Raw genomic sequence first — 20,393 nt, forward strand, 5'->3', positions numbered from 1 at the left:
TTTTAAGGAAATTAGTGTTTTTACCATAATCACCAATATTAGTATCTTTAGTAAGAGTAGTATTAGTTTTATATAGGTTTATACATTTTAAATTTGCATTCTATAACTGGTTACAAATAAACATTGGTGAAATCACCTTTCTTCACTGTTTTGCTTTTTATTAATCTTATGATTAATCCTTTTGATAAATTCTGTGTGGAAGATATTTACATATTTTAACAATGTTTATGTAAACGTTGGCATTCTAAAATAATTTAATTACTGCTAATATTTTTTTAGAGCTTAGAGACCAAAATATCAGAATGGAACGTACAGTTGAAAAAGAGTATGCATGAGGCTGTAATGATGAAAGAATCAAGTAGGCAAAAAGCTATAGCTCTAAAAAAGGCATCTAAAATTTACAAACAAAGGATTAAACATTTTACTGGAGACGTGGAAAACCTTACTTCCCAAATTAGAGAGCAGGTAAGTTATATACATTCTTCCTTAAAGAATTGTTTTATGTACTTAGTTTATGTAGCTAACCTCATAATGCTTAATATAATAATTTTGTTAGAAAAGCTTTACTCATACATTTTTGCTTTAGCCTTTATTTTGAAAGATTACATAAAATGACAGATTTGCATATTGAATTATATCAGCATTTCCTTGGGGCTTTATTTAAAGGATATGTTAAGTCCTGAAGCATCTGTGGCCAACAAAGGGTAACACCACTTCAGTGCTAATAGCATATTAACATTGAATTAAAGCACATTAACATAATATCAAAGGCTCTGAGATGGCCTTCAGAAAAAATAAAGCAGTCAAGGAGGGTATTGAATTCAGAGTTTTCCACCACTTATTTAACCACAAAGCAACTCTTGGAACTGGTTCTGAGGAATACCAGATTGGGAAATGCTGATTTATGTTATTAGACCGTATGACTTTATTCAGTAATTGACTTCACTTAAACTCCATAATGCATTTAAAACCATTTGCTGACGTAAACCCACCATGTGAAAATTATCTTTGGGTGTATTAACGAAGTTGAAAGATGGACTTAGTGTTTTGTTGTTTTTAATGAATTATATTTATTCAATTACCAGTTAATAAAATATTTACTCTTTTTAATGTCTCACTGGTATCCTACCTCTTAAGAACTTATGCTATGGCTTGTAGAATTATCATAGGCTTTTAGAAATGAAAACAGACTTGCATAAATGCTTGTATAGACAAAACAACCTAATATTTTATAAGCTCAACTGTTAACATTTTAAAACCCTTAATATTTAAACTACATTCAGAAGAATTTAATTAGATGAAAGAATTGAGCACTAAGTGCAAAATCTGTAAGGCTGTAGGCCTTGTTGAATGCCTGAAAATATTCTTGAGTGGTGAAAACTAATTGAGTCATTAACATTCTTGGGATTTTCCTGTTTAACTAGCACCATGTCACCCATGCCCCAGATCATAGTATAGGAAGACCTCTCCATTTGTTAACCTTGTGACTTTGGGTAAGCTACTTAACCTCTCTAAGCTTCAGTTTCCTTATTGATAAAATAGGGGATGATAATACTGCCTGTCTCATATGATTGTAAGGAGGAATAAAGGAGAAAATATATGTCAAAGCACAGTGCCTGGCCAGACTACATTTTTGCCATATTGGCCTCCTTTCTATTCCTCTAATGCATGGAGTGTGTTTGTTTCATTGTTTTGTGCTGTTGCCTGTGGCTGTAATGTTCTTCTCAGGCTCAATAATAGCTGATTCTTTTAAAAATTATTCTGGTATCTTTTTACTTGACATCTCTTCAGAGGGGCCTTCCTTGACTACTCCTTTAGAAGTAGTCCCACAACAATTAATTGCATCAATGTCTTAAATTTTCTTCTTAGCCCTTATTTTATAGGTAAAACTTCTAAATATCTTAATTTATATTCTAATATAATTGCCCAACTTACACTTTATAATGCATATTAATATTCATTTACATACAATATAAAAACAAAACTAGTCTTTTTTCAATATATTAAAAATTTTGAGGGCTTCCCTGGTGGCACAGTGGTTGAGAGTCCGCCTGCCAATGCAGGTGACACGGGTTCGTGCCCCGGTCCGGGAAGATCCCACATGCCGCGGAGCGGCTGGGTCCGTGATCCATGGCCGTTGAGCCCGCACGTCCGGAGCCCGCACGTCCGGAGCCTGTACTCCACAACAGGAGAGGCCACAACAGTGAGAGGCCCGCGTACCATTAAAAAAAAATATATATATATATATTGCTTTAAAAAATATAAACAAAAAATGTCTTGCACATAATAGATGCTGAATAAATACTTGTTCAGTGAGTGCATAAATGATGGAAGGAGAGAAGGAAACACCCAATAAATGTTAACTGTTCACATCACTACTTCTGAGTCTTCTGGTTAATAATTATTGGCACTGTTGTCATCCTAGTGAATATGTTTTTCTGTAGACTATAGAGAAGGGGTATGATGGCTGCAGCTCTCTAGGTGGATTTGTAAAGAGTAGATTCCTTTGACAGTTATTTATTGAGACTCTGCTTTATGCCAGGCACTGTTCAAGACCCTAGCAATGAGCAAAACAGACAAAAATCTCTACCTCTGGTAGCTCACATTCAAAGTGGATAACCAACCACTACCACTCTTACTTTCTTGCTGACAGTACTAGTGTTTGAAAGCCAGTGGGGTGACTCTACAAAACAGCTTGGCATAGAACTACCATATGATGCAGCAATTTCATTCCTGGGTATTTATCCGAAAAAAACTGAAAACACTAATTCAAAAAGATATATGCACCCTAATGTTCATAGCAGCATTATTTATAATTACCAAGATATGGAAGCAACCTAAGTGTCCATCAACAGATGAATGGATAAGGAAGATGTGGTGTGTGTGTGTATACACATACATACACACACACACACACACACACACACACACACACACACACACGGGTGACTATTACTCAGCCATAAAAAAAAATGAACTTTTGCCATTTACAGCAACATGGATAGACTTGGAGGGTATTATGCTATATGAAATAAGTCAGACAGAGAAAGACAAATAAGAGTTCAGTAAATATAAAGGGAATTATCTTCAGTAATTATGAAACATTTTTTGAAAATAGTTCCATCAACATCCTTAAAATGTTCATTTGGAACTGCCACTATGTGCATATAAAGTAATAGTATTATCAAGTCATTATTAAAATTTACTTTAAAGTTTTCCTGTGTTCAAATTTGTACACTGAAATTTTCTGTAACAAAAGTTCCATACTTTATAGGATGAGTGTTTCCTTGTTTATAATGTATTTGTTTTTAGGACCCTGGACAAAACCAGTGTTATGAAATTACAAGATGAGTACTTTATGTATGTTTTAGGAAGCCAAGTTGTCTGAAACAGTTTCAACTTCCAACGCCTGGAAAAGTCATTATGAGAAAATTGTAATAGAAAAAACTGAATTGGAAGTTCAGATCGAAACAATGAAAAAGTAAGAAAAAAATTTAGAGCCTTTTTACTGTTTCATAAGAAGTGTTTTCTGTTCTTTCCAACTTGAGTAGTTTGTATTTTGGTTCTTATGGATTACATGTGGTAAAGCTGTTTTCTATATGATTTGCTATTTATAATTTATAAACTTTTCCTGGTCTACTTTAAAAATACAATAAAAATGATTACCCATTAAAACTGCATTGGTGTTCACAAATTATTGTTCCTTAAAGTGTCTTACATGCATAACAAAGAAAAATCAAAAATGCACATATTTTATAAATATATATTTACATATATTTATATATGTAGTATAATATATATTTTTATATATAAGCAGATTTTTTAAAATGTTTTTAACAACAACATCAGCAACAGCAGCAAATTTTAAAATTAATTTATTTTATTTTATTTTTTTGGTTGCACCGGGTCTTAGTTGTGGTGGGCGGGCCTCTTAGTTGCATCATGCGCGTGGGATCTAGTTCCCTGACCAGGGATCGACCCCGGGCCCCCTGCATTGGGAGCATGGAGTCTTAACCACTGCACCACCAGGGAAGTAAAATTACATATATTCTTGACTTTGTAATTTATTATTAAGTTAACAATAAATAACCATATATTTGTTTTTGAATGTTTTACTTCCTGTATATGTTCTTCAGTTTTATCATTGAAAACTAGTGTATATGATTTGCTTCTAAAGATTATTTATTGCCTCACTTGATCCTTTTATTTAACCTTTTCCCTGAAATTGTGTGTATGTGTGTGCACATGTGTGAATGATAGACAGACCTACCTGTGGATCATAGTTTAGATGTTCTACTGACTAGCAAAGTGAATGTTGTATAATTTTTCATTGGCGTCATCAATGGATAATTATTTCTAATCAGTTACTCAGGTAGTAGTAGTAACCTTATATATAGATTATGGCTTCCTATTTCCTTTGCTGTATGAGTTCTATTAACTTTTGAAACTACCCTACAAAAATAATTTCAGAAACACACTTAAAATATATTGTTTGAATGAAAATTTGTATGACTTTTATAAAGGCAAATTATTAATCTTTTGGAAGACCTGAAGAAAATGGAAGACCATGGAAAAAATTCATGTGAAGAAATTCTTAGAAAACTTCACTCAATTGAATATGAAAATGAAACTCTGAATCTTGAGAATACAAAATTAAAGGTACTATGTGTATGTGTGTATGTATATATGTATAGTATAATGACAACTTAGTCTACTTAGTAGAAGTAACTTGAAATAACAGCAAGTTTAGAGTAGTGCTTTTGTATCATTTTTTTCCTTTATGTTTCTCAGAGTTTTAGAATATCATTATAATAAGTAACTTCTAAAACTATGTCTATATATCTGTATGTACACATATATGCACACATACTTATATAGAGATATTTGGATGTTTATAGTAGTATATACATGTAAAAGTTGTTTTCAGCAGTACTAAGATTTATGAAGTTGAATAACTTTCTCTTTGTCTCAACCTAAAAAAGTTTATTTACTCTCCAATTTTAGCAGTTAGGTGAATCATCCAAAATTATATGAACTTTAATGCATAAGATTATTTCTAGGTGTCATGGTTACGATAGGATATAGCCTCAGGCATGGTCCATTTGAAACCAGAAAGTATGTTCTTGGCTGCTTCATAACTGGAAAGAATTTTCCAACTTAGTCAAATCCAAGGGATGATTGGTTTTTATGTGTACCCAGAGTAAAGATGGGGAAGAAGCTTTTGTACATTCTGAGGAAAAGGGTATTTGAGTTCCTAGTCATAGATACATGTAACCTAATGAGACTTGACTAAAGATGATGGCATCATTTTCAGTTCCTTAATACTGTTTTTGGAGGACAGTAAATAGAAGACAGAAAAGAATCTGGTTATGGAAAAGAAGGCCAGAATTGGCAGTTCAAAACCAGTATGGCATCAGAGAACCTAGCTACTTTTTAGCTCTCTACCCTGCCATTCAAATGGCTGATGGGGCTCCATCCATTATAGCCAAGATTCAAATAACAGGATGGAGGGAAACAAAAGAAGAATTATCTCCTCCTTTTCCCCCATCTCCTCCTCTTTAGAGAGACTTCCTGAAAGTTCCATACCAGTCGACTCTTCTCCTTATTTAGGTATATGGCCCCACCTAGTTACAGGGGAGACTAGAGAATGTAGCCTTCTAGTTATCCTGAACTCTAGCCAAATATGAATACTCCTTATTTCCTGCAACTTGTTTACGTTTTCCTCTATTCCTGTAGTTTTACTGTTCTTACAGTTTGGAACGCTTTTTTTCTCAGTATATAAATCCTACCTTTTCTTTAAAGCTCAGTTTAAATGCTGCTTCCTCCCAAAGTCTTCTCAATTAGGATGAATCTTTCCTCATAAATTCCCATCTTTGTATGCACAGGATAATCAGGGGAAGTGTGACATATAGTTAGCTCTTATTCAATATTTATTGAATTAATTCTTTAAATATTTTATCCTAGAAGAGGAAGCAATTTTGTTTATTATGTTTATTTTCTTAATTTCCTTGATATTCTTCAGAGAGGGGATTAGAAGGATATTTCATTGATTTTAAGTCTGGTTTTGAATTACATGGTAATGGAATTAATTTAAAATTACATATAAAAATGATTGAGTTAAAGTTTACATATTATATTCTATAAATAATTCAAAAACATGTATTTTTAACACATTCTCTGAATTTTGTTTAAGGAAAAACATTAGGTATATTTGGTATATGTTATGTACAATGTAAAATTGTCTAGATGTTGTATTTTGTTACTTTCAATTATTTTAGAATAATTTTATATTTTAGTTTCAAATGAAGAAGATACTAGCTGATACTGTTTCTAGGGCCCCAGTGACCTCCTCTATTAAAAACAACAAAAATTATTTGGAAGGTTACAAAGTTCTATTTGTTCATTATAGAAAGTTTGAAAAACAGAAAAGCACAAAAGGAAAAATTTAAAAATCACCTATAATCTCACAATTGAAAGATAAGTAAAGTTACTCTTTTAGCATATATATAATTTGGGGGATTTTGGACTACTTCCAGTTTTGTTTTGTTTTTTTTGCTATTATAATATAAATTAAAATGTGGATACTTTTAGTCTTTTTGCGTATATATTTTCTTAGGATAAATTTCTGGAAGTGGAATTATATGGTCAAAAGGAAGACCCATTCTTTTTTTTTTTTAAAAATTTATTTATTTATTTATTTTAATTTTTGGCTGTGTTGGGTCTTCGTTTCTGTGCGAGGGCTTTCTCTAGTTGCGGCAAGTGGGGGCCACTCTTCATTGCGGTCTGCAGGCCTCTCACTGTCATGGCCTCTCTTGTTGCGGAGCACAGGCTCCAGACACACATGCTCAGTAGTTATGGGTCATGGGCCCAGTTGCTCCGAGGCATGTGGGATCTTCCCAGACCAAGGCTCGAACCCGTGTCCCCTGCATTGGCAGGCAGATTCTCAACCACTGTGCCACCAGGGAAGGGAAGGGAAGGGAAGGGAAGCCCCTTGAAGACCCATTCTTAATGTTAGTTTTATGTATTTGCAGATCACCCATCGTAAATGGGTCCCTATGCTTTTTCCAGTACTAGGCAATTTTAAAACAAATCTCTCCAAATTTGATAAGTGATCTTATCTAGTTTTGGGGATTTAAATACCATCTATGTCCTGGGGGCTCTCAAATTTATATCTCTAGCCTAGACCTTGCCCCTGAATTCCAGACATGTATTCTACTGCTTACTTGAAATCTCCACTTGGATATTTCATAGGTGTCTCAAAGTTATCATGTCCAAAATAGAGTTCCTATATCCCCCAGTATGGTTCATCCTACAGTTTTCCTTGTCTCAGTTAACGGCAGTCACCCTTTCTGTTACTTGACTCCTTTCTCTCACACCTGCTTCCAGTTTGTCAGCATATCTACTTCAAATATATCCAGAATTTGACCACTTCTCACCAGCATCACTGTCATCCTGGTTCAAGCCACCATCATGTCTTGTTACCTCTTCTCTTTGCTTCTGCCCTTGCCCCTGCCCCTGCAGTCAGCATTCAGTGTAGCAGTAAAGTAGTTCCTATAAAAATGTAAGTCAGACCATGTCACTGCTCTGCTCAAAACCCTTCGGTGATACCTTGATTAATAGAGTAAATATCTACAAGGCATTATACTATCTGGCTTTCTATTACCTCTCTGACCTCATATCTTTCCATGCTTCCCTTTGTTTTCTTGCTTTCTGCCACATTAGCCTTCTTGCTTTTTCCCCTAACTGGCCAGGCTTTCTCCCACCATTGCCTTTCTCTACAGGAATCCTCTTCCCTCAAAGAGCCATACTGCCTTTTGGTGTTTACTCCAAAGTCCCTTTCTCAGGAGGCCTCCCTAGCCCATTCCCAACTTGTCCTTACTGTCTTGCTTTTGTGTATGATATATTTTACTTCTTGTTTTTTGTCTATATACCCCTTATTTGTATCTGTCTATACATGGAGTATGTTAAGCTCACAATGGAAGGGATTTTTGCTTATTATATTCACTACTAGAAGACTATCCATTGCCTAGAGCATTTTTTAATAACTAGTAAGTATATTATTTCATGTATTTGTTGATCATTTATGTTTCTGCCTTTTGGAATTACCTACTCCTTATCCTTTACATGTCTTTTTTCATAATTATTATATAAGAGCTCTCTGTATTAAGGGTATTAATCTTTTGTCATAATCTTTTACTTTTTTCACATTTAGTTAGGCTCTTTAGTTTTTTGAGGGGCTATGAAATTTTGGAGATATATGTACATGTACATATGTATGTATATATATGCATGTGTGTGTTTGTGTGTATATTATATCTTTTTTTCCTTTTCGGCTTCTGTTGGGAGTCTCACATTTCTGCACATCTGACTGCCTGTGATCCAGATACAGACTGTCTTTTCAAGGATGTTTGTATAGTGAACATCCTTGGAAGATAACAATGTTTCCTTCTACCAAAAGGCATGCTTACTGCCTGTTATAAGAGATTTGGGCTCCCTAAACTCAGAGTTGCTTCTCTATACATCCCACCACATGTACAGGTGTCATCTGGCCCTCTTGGTGTTACTCTGAGGGAAGTGAGGCTTTGGAAACTAACACAAATGCTAATATCTAGCTACTGCTATTGCTTTGAGTAATAAAGAAATTAAGACTCTGACCCAGGAGTCTTGTGTCTTCTGCCGGCATGCATGAAACTGTGCTAGGCTAACTGGTAAACTTGGAGGATAAAATCTCAGACTCTTACAGTTCATGATATCGTCTTTTGATTTTATGCTTAGTTAGGTTTCTGCTATCCTAAAATCAAATCAAATTTTACCTGGATCTTCTATGAAAAAATTTAAGCTTAACTTTTAAATATTTAATACATTAAAATAAATATATAATTGTTTAATATAAAAATCATGTTTGCTGAAGGCAAATAGTTAAATCTGCTTTTTTCCTAATAAATGGTTGTCTTAATACCATTATATAGTGATCCATATTTTCCCCATTTATTCAAAAATCCAACCTTTGTCATACACTAAATATAATCAGTGTATTTTTCTTTTTCTATTCCATAGACCTCTATATTATTATGTTAGTATCTTAATAATTTTAGTTCTTTATAAATTTTAATATCTAATAAGTACTGAGATTCTCTACTTAGTATCTTTTAAAATTTTTATTAGTCTCTTTATTTTTCCATATGAATTTTAAATTAATTTTGTCATATTCCTCTTCCCATCAACTGTTATACTTTTGGTTGTAATTACAGTAAAGTTTTATAGATTTAGAAAAGACTGATATGTCAAGAGTATTGAGTCCTCCCTTACAGGAACATGGTCTTTCTATTTTCCAAGTCTTTTTCATCAGTAAATTTTTAAAGTTTAAAAATAGGTCTTGGGCTTTCCTAGTGGCGCAGTGGTTGAGAGTCCGCCTGCCGATGCAGGGGACGCGGGTTCGTGCCCTGGTCTGGGAGGATCCCACATGCCGCGGAGTGGCTGGGCCCGTGAGCCATGGCCGCTGAGCCTGCGCGTCCAGAGCCTGTGCTCCGCTACAGGAGAGGCCACAGAAGTGAGAGGCCCACGTACTGGAAAAAAAAAAAAAAAAGGTCTTGAATAAGTCTTATTAACCTTATTAAGGTTGCTCATAAATATTACTAGCTTCCTGAAATTCCTAATTTTAGATGGTAATTATATGCAATCAGAAATAATTATTTTATTAGCTTCGTTGATAAATGAGTTATGTTTTTTAATGCTATAGCACTGGAGTACAAATGAATTCTAATGATTTATAAAATCTATTTATATATTCCTTAATAGACTACACTAGCTGCTTTGAAGGGCGAGATTGCCTCTGTTGAAAATGAGCTCTTAGAATTGCAAGAAGTAGAAAAACAACAGAAAACCCTTATTGAAGTTTATAAAACTCAGGTAATCATTGCATTTATTTTAATGTTTGTTAAATTTGGTAGATAATTTAAAACACTGCATTTGTTTATGATCTAAAAACGCAGAACTGATAAAAGGTTGAGTTATTATTTGTGATAAAATATGATATATCCCAAATATTTCTTAAGGTCCCAAATACTTTTATAAAATGATGATTCTGCTGATTCCTGATTTAAATATCCTGTGTTTATATTGGTTATTTCTAAAAGTAGATCTAAAATTAATTACATAGTTGTAATGTGAACCTATAATAATCCTGTTAGTTAATTTTGGTTATATTTGTCATCTTGTATTTTTAATGGTATTGATTTAGAATAATGACTCCCTTCAAGGGTCATTAAAGCACAATATTTTCTCTTTCCAAATAAATAAAGTATAATTCAGATTTACTCACATGAAAGACCTGGAAAAGAACAGATGACAATATGTATGGAATAGAGAGTGTGTTAATTGGTCATTTCTAGAAAAGCTTAAGTATTAGAAAGTTTAAGAAAAACTTCATTTGAAAGATTGGACTTATGTAGGTCCTTGAGTGATGGGTAACAAACTGTCAATAAAGAGCTTGATTTTCTTGGAAGAGAGTGTTTGAATGAAAAATAATGAACTAAAGGTTAAAACTTAAGGAGGGGCATAATATAGGTAAGTAGGAAGTGCTCCATCCCAATGGTTTAGATAGGAAATTGGAGTTGAAACATCCAGTTAGAATATTGCAGTCATCCCAGCTGGAGGTAAGAATGGAGGCTGTGATGGACTGTGCAATGCGTTATTGGGAATGTCATCTGGGTCTTCCAGCTGGTTGTTCTGGTTTAATGCCCCATCAAGAATACTGTAGATGAGTTACCATATTCTTGACTCTGGGCCTTGTATAAAGTGCTCAGATATTTTTTGAGCAGATTTTGATTTGGAGAGTGAAATAATTGGTTTGGGAGCTAGTTTGGACCAGAGACTGATTCTTTAAAGTGACGTGGACCTGCAAATGAGGATCTCTCTCTAATATTCAGAGCTCAGGTGAAGATTCTAGAAGTATTGATGGGAAAAGACAGGTAAATCATAAAAGGATTGTGGATTAGAGTAGAGCACTGAGTGATTCCTGTATTTAAAGAAGGAATAACATTAGATAAACATACTGAGAGTATTAATAGGAAAATGATAATGGGTTTAAAATTGAAATTTTAAAATTTAAATTCAATTTTTTAGCTTTTTATTTCATACAGTGGTCCTAATAATAAAATAATGCATCTTACTCTAATAACATTTTTTATTTTCAGATACAGGAGTTGCAAGAAGCAGCTGAAATGGTGGAAAGCAGATGTGAAAATTTGCTACAAGAGAATAACCTAATAACAAAAAATAAAAATAAAAAATTAAAGAAGGTAAGTTTGACATTTTAAACAATAAAATAATGTTTTATGTATGTTTTGTACTTTATGAATTTTATATAAATTCTTTAATTTTGGTCATTTTCTTTAGTTTAGACCTAGAAATTATCTGTTCTTGATTTCTGTGGCAGTTTGTTTTCTAAGGACATGATGTTTCGTCCAGGCTTGAAATGTTTGTTTGTGTGAATGTTTTTTTTTACTTTTTCCTAAATATTTGGAAAATAACATAAATGTTTAATTTTTCTGATACAAGAGCAGACTTAAGTAGCAGAAAAAATGGTTATTTATCACTGAGCTTCATGCAAAGTTGAATACCTTTCATTTTTAATCTTACCTTTTTATTCTCGTAGCAAATCTTTTGTGTAAAAAAGCAAAGTAAATATTCTCTGCTAAATGCTTTTATGGAGGAAAAATAACATTAAAAAACCCAACATCATTTACTTTCTTTTTCACCCTATTGCAAAAGAATGAGGGGAAGTTCAGTGTTGGCAAGTTATGATGTTTTTGTGAATATTTTTAAGTTTTTAAATGAAACTGCATCCCTTTTTGGGTCTTTTCACGTTGTTTTAGTAAGGAAGCAGCCAATGTTGTAGGATGCTGACTCCCCTGACTCCCGGCTGGGGACATCATGGGATGTTACGGGTCAGTTCCAACTGAGTGTAATAAGTTGACTGTCTCTGGGTCGTCCCCACATCTTGGAATTGAGAAGTCTGAGTGAGGCACCAATGTGAAGAAGAGGTCAGCCAGAGCAGATATTCTGCTGGTTAAAAGAGATAAAGGTAGCCTATCAAATGTGCAACTTACTACTTAGAATTATCAATACTTTTCACCTGTTTTTAGCAGAGCAGAGAAGAAATCATTTCATACCTCTTGATCAGTTTTTCTCATGAGGCATACAGTGCAAATGTCTCCTCTATTGTAGGCAGCACTCTAAATAAATGTTTATTTAAAAAACCTAATCAAAAGGCCAATGGGGCAGGAGCCTTGTGGTTTTCAAATACTGTGAGGTCACAATGTTTTCTTACTGGTATTAAACCAGACAAGCCATTATTATTTTTTTTTTAAATGAAATGCTTCCTTTTTCTTTTCTACTGTTTTAAGTCTCCTGGTTTTCTCATGGGCTTTTAGATGTTTGGGGACCCAGAGGTAGGCTTTGTTCTACTTTTATCTTTTGTGATCAAGAATGCTAGATGTTGCACAGCAGCTCTGTGTGTTCCCTGTCTCAGGGAAAGAGTCTAGCTCTTGTTTTCCCTCCCTATGAACATCCTAAGTGCCCTATGTCTTGTTATTTTTTCTTAATTAGCAGTCAAGGATTTCTTTTAGGGCTGCTTCATGTCACATCTCCACAAAAGTGCCACAGTGAGGAATTACAGCAGCCAAAGAGATTAATACAGATACAGTTAGATTTGTTCTTAGTAACATAGTAACATTAATGATCAAATTATAGTCTACTGAGTACTGATGATATTAGCTATTTTGAATTTATATACAGTAAACCCACTGATTTGAACAAAGCTGAGCACAGCAAGGCTGCTCTAATTGAAATATCTGTTACCAAATTGAATGACAAAAAGTCTAAAGTTACTTTAGACTGATGGCTGCACAGCAGAAAACTACCATACCAGCTTTCTTAGTAATATCTATACTTGGATATAAATGACAGGATTCAAAAAAGTTTACTTTCCTAAGTAATTTACAGTCTCCCTGCAAGCTAATATTACCATATTTGTTTATTCAGCAAACTTTTTGGAAACTAATTGAAGTCCAGCCCACTTTTGAGTTATACATTCTTATTTAGCAGAATCTAACTTAAAGTTTATTCTTATTTATTTGGTTAAATCTTTTTTAAAAAACTATTATACCTAAAACATTTACTATATTACAAGCATATCTAGTATTTAAGATAGTAAAAACGTTAATGCTGAATGTGTGATCTTGCACTTATTTCCCTAATGCTACAACTCAGGTGAGAGGCCAGATGGAGTCTCATCTGAAGGAGTTAGAGCACGTCCGCAATTCCTTGACGGTGGCAGAACAGAGGCTTCACGAGTGTCAGGAGAGTCTGCAGCACCACAAGGGGAAATGTGCAGACCAGGCACACGCCATTAGGGAGCTTCAGGGCCAGGTGTCCAGCCATCATTTTGATTTTTGCTAGATGTGTTAAATGCTTTGGAATAATTTCACCAGTTGAGGGCACTCATGTCAGGGGTTGATTATTTTACTCTCATCTAAATAAGTTGGTAAAAGGTCAGTTCCACGCAAATACTATATTATTTTCAAGCTATTTTTTTTAAAAATTGGTAATTAAAATTGCTGATTTAGTTTATTCATACAAATATGTATTTAGACATTTGAGGACATAGCAATAGCATGAGCAAAGGAACAAAGCTGTGTTTACATGTATATTTCTTGATGTTAGGATAAGGTAAATTATTGTAATTTTTGTAAGGACAAAGATTAGAATTTATTTCAATTAGAATTATGTACCCAGTTTATTTGTATTATTCTCAATTATTTTTTTCAACATATACTTTTTTTACTCCATCAGAAGAGAGATCGTGGGTGCCATACACCCATCTCCTAACTCAATGCCTAACACATAGTAAACACTTAATAAATATTTTTTTAATTAATTATTTTTCAAAGAAGCATGTCCAAAGGTGGTGGCAAGTCTTTTTCTTTATTTGCACAATAATATTAGGAAGGATTCCCTGTCTATCTTTCAAATGTAATCTGGATTTAATATTGAAATGCATCCTCTTTTTAAAAACAGGCAAACAAAACTTTGCTGAGTTTAAGTTTCTGAAAAGAGGTCTTTCTAGGAAAATGTCAAAGCACATAGATAACCTAAATTACTAATTGAAATTATGAGAAAAGTTCTTTTTTTTTTTTTTCAAAACTTCTTAAACTATTTAAATATAGCTTTTGAAACAATGGGAAGAATATTCTGTCTTGACATGGGCAAGTGTGTCTTTGGTTGATTTGCTTATCTATTTTATTTTGCTTCTCACAAATATGGTTTGTACTCAGAGTTACAACTTCACAGATATTTAATTATCAATCACTATCTGTAAGTGAAACAGAAAACTGTAAGAGTAACCCTAAGTATCCAACAATAGGAGATTACTGTTTAAAATCTTCACATTTACTTAATAAATGTTCTTTTTCAATAAAACATTACTCAGAATGTTTTAATTACCATCTTTCAGTATAATTTTTCATAGATTTTCCGTGAGGCAACATAGTTTTTTTAAAATTAACCAGGAATTTAAGAACTTGTGTATTAACAATGTAGTATTTCTTGGTGTCTCTCTGTATAGGAGTAATAATAATATTTATGCCTTCTTCTTTTTTATAATTGTTCTAATGATAAACTGTATAGATTTCTTCAGAAGTTTATTATAAAGAAAATAACCAAGAAAATTTTTTTCTCCTTTATGTTGATGAAAATCATGATCTTCTGACAAAGCTTTCTCTGGAAGAGGAAAATTATCTTATTCAGTTGAAATGTGAAAACCTTAAACAGTAAGTATTAAATTGACTTAAAATTGGTGTTACCTTTTTTCTACACACTATAATTTTAAAATATATGTTTTCTGTAAAAAGAAAATTAGAACAGATGGATGCAGAAAATAAAGAGCTTGAAAAGAAGCTGGCAAACCAAGAAGGATGTCTTAAGCATACCAATCTTGAGTTTAAAGAGAAATCTGCAGAATATGGAGCATTGGCCAGACAGCTGGAAGCTGCTTTAGAAGAAGGAAGACAAAAGGTACAGATGGCCTTTATTCAGAACCTTTTAAATTAGTTTACCAAAGAGTCATCTTTTGAAACAGACAATATCTCATCTTGCCAAACCTACAGTTATTGTTTTTATCCTGATGACAGGGTGAAGGGAGCAATTACATTTTTGTTTTTTACCTGCTTTTCCCTTTTGGAGCTAAACAGATAGATTACTGGTCCAGAGTTACTTCACTAAATAAATGATGATGTGGCAGGGTAAGGGGCAGAGATGGAAAACACTTTAAAGAAGTCCCCCCTCTTTTTTTTTTTAAGGAAACCACAGCAAATATGCAAATTATTGAACCTTTTGGTTTTGATCAGGATTCAGTGAGCTATAAAGCTCAACTCCCTTTTGTTTTGGCAAATGTTGTTGTATAAATAAATACAGACAAGAATTAATTTCCAGTTAAATCCATCTGGATAGCATTTAATAAATATCTCACTGTCTGTCAAGCATTCTGCTAGTGCTTATGATGTGAAGATGAATAAGACCTGGCCTCAGCTCTCAGGACACTCACAGTCCGGTAGGGAGATAACATGTGAACAAACAAATGTCATCCAGCAAGTAGGTGCTACAATGCAGGGAAAATACAAGGTACACTGAGGGGGTGTGGTTAGTTCAATCTGAAGAGGAGGGGAAAATGATTCAGGAAGATCTCAAAGAAGAGGTAAATTTATCAAGTGATTTGAAAATGTACTCTTGAAAGACACTAGGTGGGCTTTGGAATCCACAAGAAGTAGATTTGAATTCTGGCTCTGACACATTATACCCTGACCCAGGGCAAGCTACTTTCTAAACATTAGTTTTTTAATTGATAAAATGGGTATGATGAATTTCCTCATAGGATTGAATGACACTAAAAGGAGATTGTCTATACCTTGATGACTCTCAGAAGTATATCTCTGCCCCAGACATTTTTCTATCCTGACATCTAAATGCATATATTCTGCTACTTATTTGACATCTCTACTTAACATAGGCATCTCAAACTTAACATGTCCAACACCAAATTTTGAATCTATCTCTCTAGACTCTCTTCCACCCATGTCTTAACCAAGCCTGTTAAAGGCAGTTCCACAAGGGTGAGATAACATCTGATATCCTTGAAATGTGGCTCTTAAATCGTGTCATATAGATATATTTTGATTTTTTTTTTAACTCCAGGAAAGCAATTTAAATTGACTTTGAAAGACACATCATTGAATGAAAGCTAAGTAGTAAAATGTACTGCCAATGATAGAAGTGTAATCCAGATTTCTCAGTCCCAACCTTTGGGAGGAAAATAAGAAGTGACCTTATCCTAGGTTCAGACTAAATGGACTTTGGAAATGCTAGGTGCTCTCAGATTCCTTCTCACAAGTGTTCAGTCCCCAGAGATGTGTCTGCCCTTTCCTTTCTTTCCTGCTACAATGGAATATGGGGTTGTCTTTAGTTCCTGCCACATGAGGAGTGCCATCACTGCACTGTCACCATTGTCTACACTGCAGGATGTTGTAAAGGACACAGATACTTGTCCTGAGGGCCCTTTCTCCCACAGCTTCAAATCCTGCTATCCTCACAATCACCCTTGGAATTTGTGCACAAGAAATCTTTGTAAATAATTTAGAACTTAGTCCATGGGAGTGAGATTAGAGGACAGTCCTTCCTACTAGTTCCTTGCTCCTGAACTAGTCCCTGCGTCCACTGTTATTCTTATGGATCCAACCCAGCATTCTTGCAGATAGGCTCCAAAGTATCTGAATCCTTGGATGAATGTAGCTAAGCTAGACTTTCTGCTAAAATAAGCCATAGGAAAAATATGAAAACTCAAAATAAGAACATTTTGGAAGTGAATGAATGAAAAACCAATCTCGTGTGTGTGTGTGTGTGTGTGTGTGTGTGTGTGTGTGTGTGTGTGTGGTGTAAACATCACCTACCCTGCCCCCAATTCTGTCCATCCAAGTCTATAATCAGCGTTGGTTTGGACTTTATATGTCTCACCACCACTCCAGACACCATGGTAAATATAAATACTGTAAAACATGGCAACTGGTCTCAGCAGGTTATAGAAATACAGTATTGGGGAAAACCTACCAACGTCACAGAGCAGTGCAAATACGTATACCTCTTCCACTTTAAGCTAATTTTTCAGGTACTTACACAGCAAAGAGGAGAATACATGCTTACACTATGCGTTTCTCAAGATAGAACATCTTTAAACACTTTCTAATTAAATTGTCTAATATCCAAATAATACCTATTTGGAAAGAAGAGATACAGTATAACTATGTCAAGGCTTTAAATCATATCTTAAAGAAAGCAAATTTAGTTGTTTTATTCTTTTAATTAAAATTACAGGTTTCTGAAGAAATAGAGAAAATGTCATCTAGAGAAAGGGCTTTACAAATTAAAATATTAGATCTGGAAACTGAGCTTAGAAAGAAAAATGAAGAACAAAATCAACTTGTTTGCAAAGTGAACAGTGTAAGTATTAGTATGGCTTAATGTATTTTCATTAAAATTAAATTAACATTAACATTCTTACCATGGAGTTTAGTTATAAACAATTAAAATACAAAGTGAGGGGAATCAAGGCTATTGCTTTACTAATAGTATTAAAAATAACAAATAATATAAATCATAAGAAATAAAAATGTCAGCATTTGGGCAAAGAATTATTATCCTGCCTCCTTGGTAGCATCTGTTACATTTCCCCCAAACTCTCATCAGGCCCTTTCCCTTCATATTACTTTTACATGATAGATGCTTAATGAAAGTTATAGATATCGTTGACTTATTTTCTTTCTAATATGAATTTTTCAGTTTTTAAGATAAACACTTATTATGAGTTAGATTTTGATATGTCTTAATGCATATTATATTTTAGAAAGTTATAAGTTGGTGTTAAGTAAACATTTTATGTCTGCATGTGAAGTGGATGCTTTGGTCCACTCAACCATGAGATGAGAATACCAAATTGGCTGTGTTTAATTAGTCTTTTAATATTTTTTCCTAACTATTCATGAAACAGTCAGATGGCATAACAAACTGTGGAAGCTGGCACTAGTTGTGACTGAATTACTTGAAAACTATCTACTTAACAGTGACACAGGAAATAATACTTTATTTTTTCCAGGAGCCAGACTCCATGAAAACTATTTTTTCATTCCCAAGCATCTAAATCATTGAAAACCTGAAAGGTTCAAAAGTTAAATGAGTTTTGACATGCAGTATTTTAATTTTATTGCCATCAAAAGTTCCATGGCAATTTAATCAGAAGAAAACATTTCTCATCTTTAATTTAGCACAGGCCTTCCCTTTATTTCAGAATTTTTTTTTTAACTCACTGTCAGACTTTCTGTTGTAAAAATATGTGTGATATTCTTTGTGTAATTGAAACTTCTGAAAACATAAAATAAATATATTAAGATGAGGTGTGTTTGCTATAATATTCCCAGTACTTGGGAATATTAAAGCTGCTAAAATAGGTAGATTTAAGATCTGATGTTTTGTTAAACCTGATCATTTTTACAGTAGTAAAAAACTAGAATTCTAACCATAGATTTAGACATTGCTGAAAAATGGGTTTATGAGTTCTTTCCCTTCCAGGGGTCACTTTAGTTGGCAATTCAGTATTTGTTTTGTATACAAGCCTTAGCTCCTTCGGAACTGTAAGCACCCTGAGAGGCTGTCTCATAGTTAATTGTATGCTGGTGTCTTCTATGGTGCCCTGCCCACAGTGGCTGGTCTCTACAGATTTTCTGCCCAGGTGCTTCAGGGGAGGGTCGAGTGCTTGCACAGACCCAAGGGTGACCCTCAGCATCTTACCTCAGACCAAGAAGCCTGAAATGTCTTTGGAGTCTTATATATTATACTAAAGTCCATGTACATTTTGCATTCTACCTTACAGTATGTGTGTTTGTATTAATATTTTTCCCTCCCAAGTTGTTGAGTAAAATCGATGTTCCTCAAAGATTCACTATATTCATTCTGTGACTTTGTGTAGCTCAGCCTAGCAAGTTGTTTCATACCACCCACCACACTTCCCCTAGGGGTATCACTCAGTTTCAGAAGGTATCGGGTGTCATTGAACACCTGATAGGAAGGATATAAAAGATTTTTCTTCTCAAGGTGCCTACATTTTAGTTGGAAGCTAGATGATATTTGCAGCCTGTCTATCTAAAGTATTTTCAGTGAACAGATCTCTTGGGAATTTATATGCAGCTGAATATTTTTAAAATACATTTAAAATTTTTTCCTCAAAGAATACCTATGATACTGAGTTCATTTTATTTTTTAAAAGATTCTAAAAATAAAATATTCATATTATCAAAACTAGAATTCTGTCAGTTTTTAAGATAGCAAAAGTCATTCTTTTAGGCAAAGAAAATGGCAAAAACTAGTATTAAAATATGTCATGTTAAATGTAATAGAAATTAATTGTGACAGTTTTAAGTAAAATCCATTTGAGTTAATCATGTTAAATATGTAATAATTTGGGGCTAAGTGAAGGTATATTACAGCAAACTGTCACAGTAGAGATCAACCATATATGTGCTTTATTCTAGATTTTAAAGAAAAGTGAGCTCTAAGTTAATAACACATCAGATGTTAGAATTCTTTCTTTAAAAAAATTAAAAACCATGTATTCAATTATTGTGTATATAAATTTTATATTATGACTATCCTTTGATATGAATGTCATTAATAATTATCTTTATTTCTTGTTTTATTTAGAAAGCACAACATCAGGAAGTATGTTTGAAAGAAATACAACATAGTCTTGAAAAGTCGGAGAATCAAAATGAGAGTATTAAGAATTATTTACAGTTTCTTAAAACTTCTTATGTAACAATGTTTCGATAAATTGTTGGATTTATTTTCTATAAGCAATAGGTTTTTACTAAGAGTCTAAAAAGTAATTAGGTAAAAAATAAATATACTATCTGTAGCTATATTTTATGATTTATGGGTGGTACTATTAGGGTTTTTATGTAAAGATTTTTGAAACATAATTTATTATCCAATTGAAACTTTAAAACAAGGTACATGTTAGTATTCCTTTTTTGCTGGATAATCTTCACTTAGCTCTGGATTAATATCTATTTAATTTATTTTGGTTTTTGGAATATTTTACACACAGAAAAGAAGCCAGAATCATTCTTTGTGACTGTAGCAACCATTCAAGTGAATTTGTAATAAACCTAGGCCAATTATGAGCCAAATACATGATTTTAAATAATGGTTTTACATTATGGTGCTGTGTATTTATATATTAATATAATAAAGAAAAATATCCTGGATATTATTTTTAATAATGATATAAT

General features: G+C 33.4%; 1 protein-coding gene across 27 annotated transcripts in view; it reads left to right on the top strand.

The window, feature by feature from the left end:
* ODF2L (outer dense fiber of sperm tails 2 like) overlaps nucleotides 1-20,370 on the top strand; it is a 339,482-nt gene extending 319,112 nt beyond the window's left edge. For 24 of the 27 annotated variants that reach the window (XM_067043211.1, XM_067043192.1, XM_067043195.1 and 21 more), the window contains 10 exons: nucleotides 280-465; nucleotides 3,372-3,481; nucleotides 4,524-4,659; nucleotides 9,799-9,909; nucleotides 11,196-11,300; nucleotides 13,273-13,431; nucleotides 14,776-14,831; nucleotides 14,913-15,075; nucleotides 17,425-17,550; nucleotides 19,804-20,304. In XM_067043211.1, the coding sequence (XP_066899312.1) occupies nucleotides 280-465; nucleotides 3,372-3,481; nucleotides 4,524-4,659; nucleotides 9,799-9,909; nucleotides 11,196-11,300; nucleotides 13,273-13,431; nucleotides 14,776-14,831; nucleotides 14,913-15,075; nucleotides 17,425-17,550; nucleotides 19,804-19,932 (1,281 nt within the window). In that variant the 3' untranslated portion in view covers nucleotides 19,933-20,304. Of the gene's footprint in view, nucleotides 1-279; nucleotides 466-3,371; nucleotides 3,482-4,523; nucleotides 4,660-9,798; nucleotides 9,910-11,195; nucleotides 11,301-13,272; nucleotides 13,432-14,775; nucleotides 14,832-14,912; nucleotides 15,076-17,424; nucleotides 17,551-19,803 lie in introns of all 27 variants that reach the window. The other 3 variants (XM_067043233.1, XM_067043255.1, XM_067043246.1) reach the window with 2 other exon arrangements.
* The last annotated feature ends 23 nt before the right edge of the window (nucleotides 20,371-20,393 follow it).

This window comes from Kogia breviceps, chromosome 1, assembly GCF_026419965.1.
Source record: "Kogia breviceps isolate mKogBre1 chromosome 1, mKogBre1 haplotype 1, whole genome shotgun sequence".
NCBI lineage: Eukaryota > Metazoa > Chordata > Mammalia > Artiodactyla > Physeteridae > Kogia > Kogia breviceps.